Source organism: Piliocolobus tephrosceles, chromosome 7 (genome assembly GCF_002776525.5).
Source record: "Piliocolobus tephrosceles isolate RC106 chromosome 7, ASM277652v3, whole genome shotgun sequence".
NCBI lineage: Eukaryota > Metazoa > Chordata > Mammalia > Primates > Cercopithecidae > Piliocolobus > Piliocolobus tephrosceles.
Window position 1 is genome coordinate 112,774,472 of NC_045440.1, and position 13,540 is coordinate 112,788,011.

Sequence of the window (13,540 nt, forward strand, 5' to 3'; positions counted from 1 at the left end):
CACAGTTGGTAAGTTTGTAGGCAGGAAAAGTGATTTATGGTAAGAATGTGCAAGGGCTCCTGGGCAGTCGAAAAGGACTTCACTAGTTAGTTAGGAACTGAAGGGAACAGGATTGGAAGATCAGAAATTAGAATGTCTTAGAAAGAGGCATATGAAGGGACTCATAACAGTGAGCATAAAGCATGCAGATCTATGTGTCTCAAGTTAACTCCCACAAGAGAACATCCCCCACAGAGGAGATGGAATAAACAGATGGATTGGATGATTCATCCAGGAGCTTCTCTCCATGGCCACCGCAGTGCTAGTGCAGTGGGCCCATGAAGAATGATCATGGGGTGTAGGCCTTGCATGGACCAACAGGATGGACTCCCTTTCACCCAGGCTAAACAACCTACTGCTATTGCTGAATAACTGGACTGCCAGCAGCAGAGACCAACACTGAGCTCTCAATAGGGTACCACTCCTCAAAAAGTCCACCCAGCTTCTCAGTGACAAGTTGATTACAGCACTTCCCTTCTCCCATGGAAAGAGCAGAGATTGATTGTAACTGGAACTGACACTCCAATTGTGGGCTTTGCTTCCTCTTTCCACAGTTCTCTGTCAGCACCATCTTCTGAGAGCTTATAGAACCTGATATACTGCCATAGAATTCTATAAAATATTGCTTCAGAACAAGAAATGTATTTTATAGTGAAAATTTTGTGATACTGGGCACATGACCATGAAATCTGGCTTAGTAGAATGATGGGACAGCCTGTTAAAGCTGTGGCCAAGATGCCAACTTGGGGAAAAACATCCTGTGGGGTGGGATGGTATCCTCCACAACATGCATTGAACCAGTGACAGACATATGCTGTTGTTTTGTAATAGACAGATGCATAGAACTGGAAATAAAGGGCTGCTTCCCTTCACCGTCACTCCCTGTCATCCAGAAATTGAATTTGTGCTTTCTGCCTTTGCAGATTTACATTCTGCTGGATTTGTGGTCTTAGTTTCCAGGTAGAGAATGCTCCCATCATGGGTCACAATATGGATTCCACTGAACTGAAACTACCACCATTGCCTACTCAGTTTGAATTCATCAAACCTATTTGGTATATGACCAGAGCTAATCAGTTCTAATTATCATAAAGAAATAGGGTTGCTTTAACTGAATGTAGTTAAGGAGGAGTAGGTCTGGAATTCAGGGTATTCATAGGGATATTTCTTGGCTTCATGTCCAGTGATTACTGAGAACAGCCAATTGCAGCAACCACCACCTTACAAGGGCAAGGCAATTAGGGGCTCCTATTTCTCCAGGATGAACATTAGTGTCACCCCATTAGCTACAGTGCTGGCTGCAGGTAAGGGAAATCTACAATGGTTGATAGCAAGGGGACATGGTGAAAATTAATTATAGTTTTAGGAGTAGTTATATAGTAGTATAGCCTGTAGCTTGTCCCTCTAACCTTAATACAAGCTTGCCTTCTTATATTAAATCTTTGCAGAGATCTCAGCTGGCTACCTCTAACACTCTTGTATTAAATCTTAGCAGAGATCTCAGCTGGCTACCTCTAACACTCTTGTATTAAATCTTAGTAGAGCTCTCAGCTGGCTACCATCTCAAAGACTTGGTGATGGATTGTGCTTAATATGTAGGCCATGAGTAGCTATGTGTGATATAGTGGATAGACTGTATCAGATGCCTTTTATACTCAGCTTTACATCCTCTCTTTCTTAACTCTAATTCTAGTTAGAGCTGTGACAAATAGTTCCTTATGTACTTTGACTCAACTTATGCTTCCAACTTCTTGTCTGAGTTCTAATGCCATGTCTTTGTCAGTTATTCAAGGACTTGCCTAATGCAGTAACTCCAGACTTTGGAACTCATATACATATACCTATGTGCAGTGTGAAAGTGCAAAAAAAGTTATTTCCCCCAGGGAGAAGCCTCTACCAATGGGGACCAGATCTGATGAAGAAATGCTTCTTGCCATTGATTTTTTTATTTGGAAAGACATGCCATATGTTCCTTAGAAATTCCCAGCAATATTGAGCCCCAGTTGTCCTCAGCGGTGCCCAGCTTTTCTTTCCTCACATTTTGCTCTCTCTCATACCTAATAGCTCATTGCCCAAATAAATTATGTGCTGGCAAATCCTCACCTCAGATTTTGCTCTGTAGAAACTTAGAACAAAGACCTTATCCTTTATAAAAGAGTGTTCTCCTCCTTTACTCTTTTTAGTCCTTTTAGCCTGCCTTTTTCATGGTACTTATCACCCCCACATATAGAATCTGGTGCTATGTAGGCTCACAGTAGGCTCTCTATAACCTCGGGCCTGTCATCTACAAATCGAACCAACTGCAAATGGGAAATACAGTATTCACCAGATGTGGAATCTGGATGCTTGTCCTGCAGGGCTGACTACAGCACTTGAACATTTGTGAATTTTGTTATCCAAGGGGATGCTGGAACAAATCCCCATGAATGCTAAGAGATGACTCTATCTATCCTCCAGCAATATGTTTATGAGTAAATGAAATAAAGGCTAAATTTTGTGCTTTCAAAGAAGATTACAGTCATAAGGATAAATATGAAATAGGTTCACTGCTTACTTCAGTACTATTTATGAAATCATTTACTGTATGATTTGATACCAGGTGACAACTGTTAGGTCTCTGAAGATAGAGTAATAGAATATCATTAATAATAATTAAATCTTCTTACTTTTCCAGGTTTTTCTCAAGCAAACCAGTTTAACTATGGAGTTGATAATGCTGAGTTGGGAAACAGTGTGCAATTAGTTTCTTCTTTCCAGTCAATTACTTGTGATGTAGAAAAAGACGCAAGTCATTCAACTCAAATTACATGCTATACTAGGTCTGTTTTAAAGTATCTTTAATAAAATCGTTTTCATCATGTCAGAAATTATAGTTATGAATGTTAGTATTATAATAGTTTTATTACCCTGGCTATTATAAGTCATATTTTTCTGATGATAGGTTATTATTTTTCATTTTGTGATGTTTAGACTATTTTATGCCTTTATTATATTCAATTATAATTGGCATGATAAAAACATATTCTATATCTTTTCCCATGTTATTAGAGCTACCACCTTGTTGTCGAGCTTTTTTAGAAGATAAATGACTACTATTTAATTGTAGTGATGTGTCTTAAAATACCAAAATTATGCTTTTCTGTTGCATTTGATTAATTTTGTTCAAAATATTCACATAGTCATTAAGATTAAAGATAATCATTTTGTATTGTGACATTTCAAGTGACATTTTCACGTTCTTTACTATCAGCCCAAATTAATGTATGTTATTAGCAACTTAGGAAAAATCACTTAAAATTGCAACTTTCAATATTGACCTTAGAAACAGCACATATTCTAGAGGATTTCATTTATGTTAGGTTTGATGATTGTTCTTCACCAGGAAAAGCTTACTTAGGGGAAGCTTGATTAACTAGTACTTTTTAAGAAGCAAAGCATGGAATAACTGATTATACCAAGGTGATATATTACTATTTTAAATGTTTATTATTGAATTTGTTGTCCTTTTTAATAACCACCAACGTGCATAGTCAGAATAGGCATTTGCCTGAAGTTCATGAGGTTAGAGTTTGTAATAAAGAGTTCGAGATGGAGATAATTTTTCCATAATATAGAATGGAACTTTACTAGATATCAGTTATGATGTTGGACAGTTTCTGTCAAAAATGGCATGCTGTCTGGGGCAGTATTTTTCATTAATACTGTACACTAAATAAGAGAGGTATTGCATGTCTCATATATTCTTCATTTTCCTTATAGGGCAATGCCAGAAGATTCCTACTCTGTTAGAGTCAGTGTGGATGGGGTTCCCGTTTCAGAAAATAACACCTGCAAAGGTCACATCAACAGCTGGGCATGTACCTTCAACGTATGTAGGAATCTTCTCTTCAATTTATATAGTTGATCTTGCTTTCCTTCTTGCAGAGCTGAATTTTTACTTTATAGTTTTACAGATTATGTATTTCCACATTAAAAATACATTAGCATGTAACAAAGGATAATTTCCCTCAATTTAAATTGTCTTCCATAGTAATTGAATGTCTGCTATTTCTGATTTGTTTCCCCTCTTTTACTTTTATTATTAAATTAAAGTTTCATACCTCCAACATGTTTTCTTGTTCATATTTTCCCCTTTATCTCTACTTCTACTCTTTGTGTGATTCTCCCTTTTCCTATTTTCATCGATGTAACTACCTTTCCTTTCTACATAATTTCTAATGTAATGAGATAAAATGTACCTGCATGCGGTGTAAGAGCCTCTCAAAATTTAACTGCCCTAAATAGAAGTAGTAGCAGTAATATATTCTCTTCTAAGCATTATCCCTTATATTTTTAATAAATTATATTAGTTTTAAGTTGTCAATTACTGAGTACTACAATGTTCTAATATAAGATGAAATACTGAAGAAAACAATAATGGCATCTGTCTTCAAGAAGCTTCTCTGATTCCAAAATATATTGCCAAATATGATTCCCAGATATCTCTGGCTTTCTCCTCTATCCCCAGACGTGGAACTGTGGTTTGTTTTCTGGTATGTCACACCTAAATGGCTTTAAAGCAACCTAAATTCAGCATATCTCAAACTGCAGTTTTGTATTCCTCCTTTAATCTACTTTTTCTCTGATTATTTCTCACTATCTCAAGCTAGAAACCTGTCACCTTTCTTGGTTACTCCCTCCCTTCTCTTTCAGCCCCATAGCTATTAAGAAGCAAAACCATGATGATCCTACCGTCTAAATTAACTCTTAGGTTCATCTTATTTTTATCTTCTTTGCTATAAGACAGTTACATTAAGAATATTGTTGAAATTTAATAATGTAAGAAATTATTTCACAAAACTAGAAACAAAACAGATAAGTTTGCATATTGACATTATTCTTTTTATAGGCAAAAAGTTTTAGGACCCCAACAATAAGAAGCATCACACCTTTATCTGGAACGCCAGGTCTGTTACATGACATCTGAAATAACTTTTGGTTTCATGGTAAATAATGTGTTTATTTTTCAGTATATAAAATTAGTATAATACCTGCAATTTTTAAATAGCATTTTTTTCATTATAAAAATAACTATCTGCCAGGCGCAGTGGCTCATGCCTACAATCTCAGCATTTGGGGAGGTCAAAGTGCAAGAATTCCTTGAGCCCAAGAGTTTGAGACCAGCCTGGACAACATCATGAGACCCTGTCTCTAAAAAATAAAAATAAATAAATTAGACCGTCTTGGTGGCATGTACCTTTAGTCCCAGCTACTTGGGAGGCTGAGGCGAGAGGATCACTTGAGCCCAGGAGTGTGAGGCTGCAGTGAGACATGACTGAGCTTACATGACAGAGCAAGACCCTATCTGAAAAAAAAAAAGGAAAGAACTACCAATTATTGTTTGTTTTTTGTTGTTTTTTATTTTTATTTTTATTTATTTTTTATTTATTTATTTTTATTATTATACTTTAAGTTCTAGGGTACATGTGCATAACATGCAGGTTTGTTACACATATATACTTGTGCCTTGTTGGTGTGCTGCACTCATCAATTAATCAGCACCCATCAACTCGTCCTTTACATCAGGTATAATTACCAGTGCAATCCCTCCCCCCTCCCCACTCCCCATAATAGGCCCCGGTGTGTGATGTTCCCCTTCCCAAGTCCAAGTGATCTCATTGTTCCATTCCCACCTATGAGTGAGAACATGCAGTGTTTGGTTTTCTGTTCTTGCGATAGTTTGCTGAGAATGATGGTTTCCAGCTGCATCCATGTCCCTATAAAGGACACAAACTCATCCGTTTTTATGGCTGCATAGTATTCCATGGTGTATATGTGCCACATTTTCTTAAACTCGTCTGTCACTGATGGACATTTGGGTTGATTCCAAGTCTTTGCTATTGTGAATAGGGCCGCAGTGAACATACGTGTGCATGTGTCTTTACAGCAGCATGATTTATAATCCTTTGGGTATATACCCAGTAATGGGATGGCTGGGTCATATGGTACTTCTAGTTCTAGATCCTTGAGGAATCGCCATACTGTTTTCCACAATGGTTGAACTAGTTTACAATCCCACCAACAGTGTAAAAGTGTTCCTATTTCTCCACATCCTCTCCAGCACCTGTTGTTTCCTGACTTTTGAATGATTGCCATTCTAACTGGTGTGAGATGGTATCTCATTATGGTTTTGATTTGCATTTCTCTGATGACGAGCATTTTTTCATGTGTCTGTTGGCATGTCTTCTTTTGAGAAATGTCTGTTCATATCCCTTGCCCACTTTTTGATGGGTTGTTGGTTTTTTTCTTGTAAATTTGATTGAGTTCCTTGTAGGTTCTGGATATTAGCCCTTTGTCAGATGAGTAGATTGCAAAAATTTTCTCCCATTCTGTTGGTTGCCTGTTCACTCTGATGGTAGTTTCTTTTGCTGTGCAGAAGCTCTTTAGTTTAATTAGATCCCATTTGTCAATTTTGACTTTTGTTGCCGTTGCTTTTGGTGTTTTAGACATGAAGTCCTTGCCCATGCTCATGTCCTGAATGGTATTGTCTAGGTTTTCTTCTAGGGTTTTTATGGTATTAGGCCTAACATTTAAGTCTCTAATCCATCTTGAATTAATTTTCGTATAAGGAGTAAGGAAAGGATCCAGTTTCAGCTTTCTACTTATGGCTAGCCAATTTTCCCAGCACCATTTATTAAATAGGGAATCCTTTCCCCATTTCTTGTTTCTCTCAGGTTTGTCAAAGATCAGATGGCTGTAGATGTGTGGTATTATTACTGAGGACTCTGTTCTGTTCCATTGGTCTATATCTCTGTTTTGGTACCAGTACCATGCTGTTTTTGTTACTGTAGCCTTGTAGTATAGTTTGAAGTCAGGTAGCGTGATGCCTCCAGCTTTGTTCTTTTGACTTAGGATTGTCTTGGCAATGCGGGCTCTTTTGTGGTTCCATATGAACTTTAAAGCAGTTTTTTTCCAATTCTGTGAAGAAAATCATTGGTAGCTTGATGGGGATGGCATTGAATCTATAAATTATCTTGGGCAGTATGGCCATTTTCACGATATTGATTCTTCCTATCCATGAGCATGGTATGTTCTTCCATTTGTTTGTGTCCTGTTTTATTTTACTGAGCAGTGGTTTGTAGTTCTCCTTGAAGAAGTCCTTTACATCCCTTGTAAGTTGGATTCCTAGGTATTTTATTCTCTTTGAAGCTATTGTGAATGGGAGTTCATTCATGATTTGGCTCTCTGTTTGTCTGTTACTGGTGTATAAGAATGCTTGTGATTTTTGCACCTTAATTTTGCATCCTGAGACTTTGCTGAAGTTGCTTATCAGCTTAAGGAGATTTTAGGCTGAGATGATGGGGTTTTCTAAATATACAATCATGTCATCTGCAAACAGGGACAATTTGACTTCTACTTTTCCTAACTGAATACCCTTGATTTCTTTCTCTTGCCTGATTGCCCTAGCCAGAACTTCCAACACTATGTTGAATAGGAGTGGTGAGACAGGGCATCCCTGTCTTGTGCCAGTTTTCAAAGGGAATGCTTCCAATTTTTGCCCATTCAGTATGATATTGGTTGTGGGTTTGTCATAAATAGCTCTTATTATTTTGAGATACGTTCCATCAATACCAAATTTTTTGAGAGTTTTTAGCATGAAGGGCTGTTGAATTTTGTCAAAGGCCTTTTCTGCATCTATTGAGATAATCATGTGGTTTTTGTTTTTGGTTCTGTTTATATGCTGGATTACATTTATTGATTTGCATATGTTGAACCAGCCTTGCATCCCAGGGATGAAGCCCACTTGATCATGGTGGATAGGTTTTTTGATGTGCTGCTGGATCCGGTTTACTAGTATTTTGTTGAGGATTTTTGCATCCATGTTCATCAGGGATATTGGTCTAAAATTCTCTTTTTTTGTGGTGTCTCTGCCAGGCTTTGGTATCAGGATGATGTTGGCCTCATAAAATGAGTTAGGGAGGATTTCCTCTTTTTCTATTGATTTGAATAGTTTCAGAAGGAATGGTACCAGCTCCTCCTTGTACCTCTGGTAGAATTCAGCTGTGTATCCATCTGGTCCTGGACTTTTTTTGGTTGGTAGGCTATTATTGCCTCAATTTCAGAGCCTGCTATTGGTCTATTCAGGGATTCAACTTCTTCCTGGTTTAGTCTTGGGAGAGTGTGAGTGTCCAGGAAATTATCCATTTCTTCTAGATTTTCTAGTTGATTTGTGTAGAGGTGTTTATAGTATTCTCTGATGGTAGTTTGTATTTCTGTGGGGTCGGTGGTGATATCCCCTTTATCATTTTTTATTGCATCTATTTGATTCTTCTCTCTTTTCTTCTTTATTAGTCTTGCTAGCAGTCTATTTTCAATGGCTATGTCTTCATCTACTATAATGTATTTATCCACCCCCGCCCCTCCACCAGTTGTACATTCAACTTGTTTCCAGGGTTATAATTACTATATTATTCCAGTTTATAATCCCAATGGCAATAACAGAGAATGTGTAACCTTGACAATTTTAGGTACTATTTTTTGAAGAATTTATATAAAAGATATAAAAGGTTTAATTTTTTCCAGTTCTTTGATTTATGTAATTAAACTTATTTTTTCCCTATTGACCATTTGTATTCCTTCTTTTATACATTAACTGTTTATCTCTTTGGCTTAATTTAAAGTTATTCACCATTTTTCTTATTAAGTTACAAGGATTCTTTATATTTTAAGGATATTAACCATTTATATGTTATATGTAAGAAATATATTTTGAATTTATCATTTGCTTTTAAAATGTACTAATGATTTTTCTGTCATCCAAATTTTGATTTTTATTATCACATCTATAGATCTTAACCTTTGGTATTTTTTCTTCATTTTTAAGTGATGGGAGATCCTACTATCCGAACTATATAAATATTATATAAATTTTCACCTATTTTTCAAGAATAGTTATGGTTTTATTTTTTATATTTCATTTTTATTTCATCTAAGATTTCTCTCACTTTTCAGTACAGAGATCCTTTTTTTTTTCCTCAAATAATCACCCACTGACCCAAGCAGTACTTATAGAATATCATCCTGTCTTCTATGCTATACTTCTTTAATCTATAAATATTTATAGATACTCATTCATGTTTTATTGTGTTTGTAGAAATTTCAGAACAATGCTAAACAATAGTGGCAAACATGGGGTATAAGTGTCTGGGTTCTGGTTTTATTGGGAAAATCTCTTATTTTTTCGTATTAAGTGTGTGGATAGATTTTCTTACACAGAACCTTTTTGGGGTTTTTGTTTATTTTCAGGTACACTAATAACAATCCAAGGCAGAATCTTCACTGACGTCTATGGAAGTAATATTGCACTAAGCTCAAATGGAAAAAATGTTAGGATTTTGAGGTAATCTTTTGATGTGGAAATATACTCTTATAAATGAGATATAATATTCCAGAAATAATGGGCCAATGATATTAAATCCCATTACAGTGTGGTAGAACTAACCAGTGTTTTTTCAGCCATATTATAGAAAGTAAAACAGACTGTTGGAAGATTCATTGACACGAAAGCAATGGTCGATATGTCTTTCTTTATTGGTCTGATGTAATTTCTTATTGTTTTGTGATGGATTTATTAATAGAAGAAACACACAGACAAGTCCAATAGTAATTGAGTTATAGTCATACAAATTTATTACTAGAGGCCTTTATTACTTAATCTAACTGCCTCCTTTTGTGTATAAAAACACCTGAGGCCTAGAGGTCACATAGCTTAGTCAGGGTCAGGAGTAGAACACAAGTCTCGTAACACGGTATTTGACACATTTTCTACTGCTTCATGATGTACAGGCAAGTGCTGAAACCAAATATTGTCAATAACTCATTAACAGGCCAAGCTTTGAATCCTGTTTTTTCCATTTTCCAACTGTGAACTAGACAGTAACTTTGGCTATTTAGCTAATGTCAAAAAAAAAATTGTCCACATTTTAGACTGAAAACTAGCATTGTCACTAGAGTTTCTTCCTGTAGCATAGATGGTGTTATTTCAGTCCTGCCTTTAAAGACTGAAAGGCCTATTTATTTCCTATAGAAAAAAGTATAGACTCACAATTATGGCTTTCAAGATTTTATGTTTATCGAACTCATGCATAAAACAGGTAAACGGATAAGTTAAACAATTCAGATAGCAACTCAACAATTAGAGAATTTTTTGAATGCTATAAAGGTGAGGTATACACACACGCACATACAAATATATAATTTTGTAAAACAAGCAATTTAAAAGATTTTAATAAGTGAAATAAAGATTTATCTGGCATTGTATAGAATAGAACTTTTAATTAAATCACATTTGTATGCATCTATAATTTCTGAAAATGTTCATACCAATTCCTTATATGTAATAAAAGAACTTCCAAGTAGAGATATTTAACATTTTATATATACTGATCAGTAGAAGTAAAAATTTTGTCTGCTTCTCATAGCTGTGTGTTATGAGTGGTTTTTATACTAATTCTTAGACAGGGTTTTCTAAGTCATCCTTTCCCATAATGAGGCCAGGAAATAGAAAGTTTAACTTTCAAAAAGAGTTTCCTTTTTTCCTCCACTGAAACTGGAATTTATTTCTGCTTAATATAAGGGTTTGGATGGAAATTATTCCATGAAATCACAGAATTGCAGTGAGAGGGGACCTTAGAGATCAGGCTACCTAATCCTTATACTCTGGAAATCCTGAGCTATTATATGTAAATTCAGATTTTTTTTTTTTCACACGTCTATTAATGTGTGGGCAAGAAAGTCTTGGAGCTGAATTTATCTCATTTCTACCATGTTAATTATGATACCAGGGCTCCCGAGGCAATTTATTATGCCTGGATTCTGTTAGTAGGGAGGGAGTTGAGAGCAATAGGCTGTGTTCTGGGCAGGAATTCAGGAGACCTGCTTCTCACAAATCTTGTTCACTCAACTAAATCTCCAAATTCAGACCAGGTAGAAATTATAGAGGACATGCAAATGGAAAGAGGGATTAGTGCTTACTAAGGAGCTTTTGATCTAAAAAATCAGGTAAAAAGAATTCTAAAAAATATGTATTTAAGACCAAATAGGGTGGTTTTACTCTAGGTATGCATACCCAGACCACTGTGTGGATTATCAACTGTGGTCAAAAACACTGACTGCTGCCAAACTGAGTTTGAATTCCTGCTCTACCCCTCATTGTCTGCAGGCTTGGGCAAGTTGCTTAAGCTTTCTGTTTCAGTTTTTTCATGTCTAAAATTGAAGGATAATAGTTACTAACTCATAAGATGTTTGCAAGGATTAAACGTCGTAGGAACCTATTCTAAGTGTTAGCTGCTAAATTTATTATTTAGCTAGAATGAGGCAGGAGATTAGAAGGAGAATTTAAATCCACGAATATGTGTAATGGGTACAATAATTCACTTTACTTGCTTATACAATCCTAATGTAATGATCAAATGAATGGACTTATGTATAAAAGTATATTAAAAAGTTCAAAATTTTCTGCAAACGAAAGTCCTTATTTTCTATAGTTCAAGTTTGTATCTGGCCTTATTTTGAGTCTGGGATTTGCTGTCACAAAAGCTGATGGTTTATTCTGGTGTTGCAAAGAATCCAATACCAGTCAGTCACCTGCCAGCCTCCAACAGCATCAGGTACTATCAGCCCCAAAGTAATAGGTCAGACCCGATCACCTGGGGAAATACAGAGACAGATGCTTTCCCTGCAGCTGAACTCTGGCTCTGCTCAGCTTCTTGTTTTCATTCATGTGTCACTGATGCTGTTACACATCCTCTTTCTCCTGTTAACTTTGTGATGGCTGTGCTGTTTACCTTAATTCCTATAGTATAAAACCTACTACAAAATTCTTTTTATTTGAGATGATTTAATTTCAGATGGATGAGTTTATTATCTGTTTCTATGTTGTCTTTTCTTGTAGTACTTAACACTTCTAACACACTAAATATGTTATGATTGTAATGTTTTATTCGTCTTTCCCAGTTAAAGTGTCAGTTCCACGAGGGCAACAAAGGGATCTTTGTTTCATTCACCGATGTGTCCCAGTACCTACAGCAGGGACTGCCACATAATAGAGGTTCAGTAAATGTTTTATTGAGTGAATGAGTGGTAGATAATAATAAGTGATTGAGAAAAAAAATTAAGGGAGTCAGTGAGGTTGATGGGAGGAGCGCATATTTGAAACAATTTGTTAAACATAACTTGATCCTTTCTAATAAAAATATTTGTACAGAGTTTACATTGGAGGAATGCCCTGTGAACTTCTCATACCACAATCTGATACTTTGTAAGTAATTCAAATTATTTTCTTTATAAAAACAAATAGCAGATATAAGCAAACTAAATTTAAATAGTAATAGCTACCAATACTGCGTAGCTAAATGCTTTATAATATAGTATAAATTATAATATTCCACAACAAATTAGCAATCATTTTTACAGTTAGGTGCTACCTTATATCCTATTCAGTCTCCAAGATAGTATAATATGAACTATTTAGATTTTTATGAGAAAAGATGTTTTGAGCAATATCTTTATCAAGGAATTATTTCATTTGGCAGTATCTCAAACTCTTTTAAAGGAATATTAAAGGGCATAGCCAAAATTATAAAATATTTTTTGTTATATAAAATTTTATTCAAACATCTCCAATGAAGTCTGGGAAATAGTTTTATTTGACAGAAATTTTGGTTGTTGCAACAATTTCTCTCCTGATTCATATTCCGAAATTAATGAGTTGTTTTTAAGAGAAATACAATATTCTAAAATTTTAGTGTCAATATAAACTTTGACATTAACTTTTTTTATTAGGTATGGTCTAAAACTGGATCATCCAAATGGAGATATGGGTTCCATGGTTTGTAAGACAACTGGAACTTTCATTGGCAAGTGTTGGTCATCTTTCTTCCTAATGCTTACAGATGCCTTATTCTATTTCCCTGTTTTGTATTCTCCTAGACCTCCCTCCTCTCTGCCTTTTGGATCAGTTTTTTTTTTTATTTATTTTTTAAGTATTTTCTCTTTTCCTTGGCTTCTTTTCACTTTCATGCCAGCATGTATGAATTAGTATTTTCTTATGGTTTATATATAAGGTAAACTTCTTCAGGTTTCTTTTTTTCTTCTTTCTCCATTCAGCATTCCATGTCTAATTTGGCTGTTTTGCCTGTTGCCTTAATTTTGCTCTGTTCTTTTCTTCTTGACCTACGTCCTCCAGACACGTAGACGTGTGTGTGTGTGTGTGTGTGTGTGTGTGTGTGTGTGTGTGTTACAGAGTTTCGCTCTGTTGCCCAGTCTGGGGTACAGTGCTGCAATCTCAGCTCACTGCAACCTCCGCCTCCCGTCTTCAAGCAATTACTGTGCCTCAACCTCCCTAGTGGCAGGGATTACAGGCACGCAACACCACGCCTGGCTAACTTTTGTATTCTTAGTAGAGATGGGGTTTCGCCATGTTGGCCAGGCTGGTCTCCAACTCCTGATTTCAGGTGATCCT

The 13,540-nt window shown here is 35.8% G+C and overlaps 1 protein-coding gene across 1 annotated transcript in view; it reads left to right on the plus strand.

Moving 5' to 3' along the window:
* PKHD1L1 (PKHD1 like 1) overlaps positions 1–13,540 on the plus strand; it is a 157,171-nt gene that overhangs the window by 8,170 nt on the left and 135,461 nt on the right. Inside the window, exons 3-8 of the mRNA XM_023223228.1 lie at positions 2,714–2,858; positions 3,799–3,907; positions 4,928–4,985; positions 9,325–9,418; positions 12,284–12,337; positions 12,862–12,935. Coding sequence (XP_023078996.1) covers positions 2,714–2,858; positions 3,799–3,907; positions 4,928–4,985; positions 9,325–9,418; positions 12,284–12,337; positions 12,862–12,935 — 534 coding nt within the window. The remainder of the gene's footprint in view (positions 1–2,713; positions 2,859–3,798; positions 3,908–4,927; positions 4,986–9,324; positions 9,419–12,283; positions 12,338–12,861; positions 12,936–13,540) is intronic.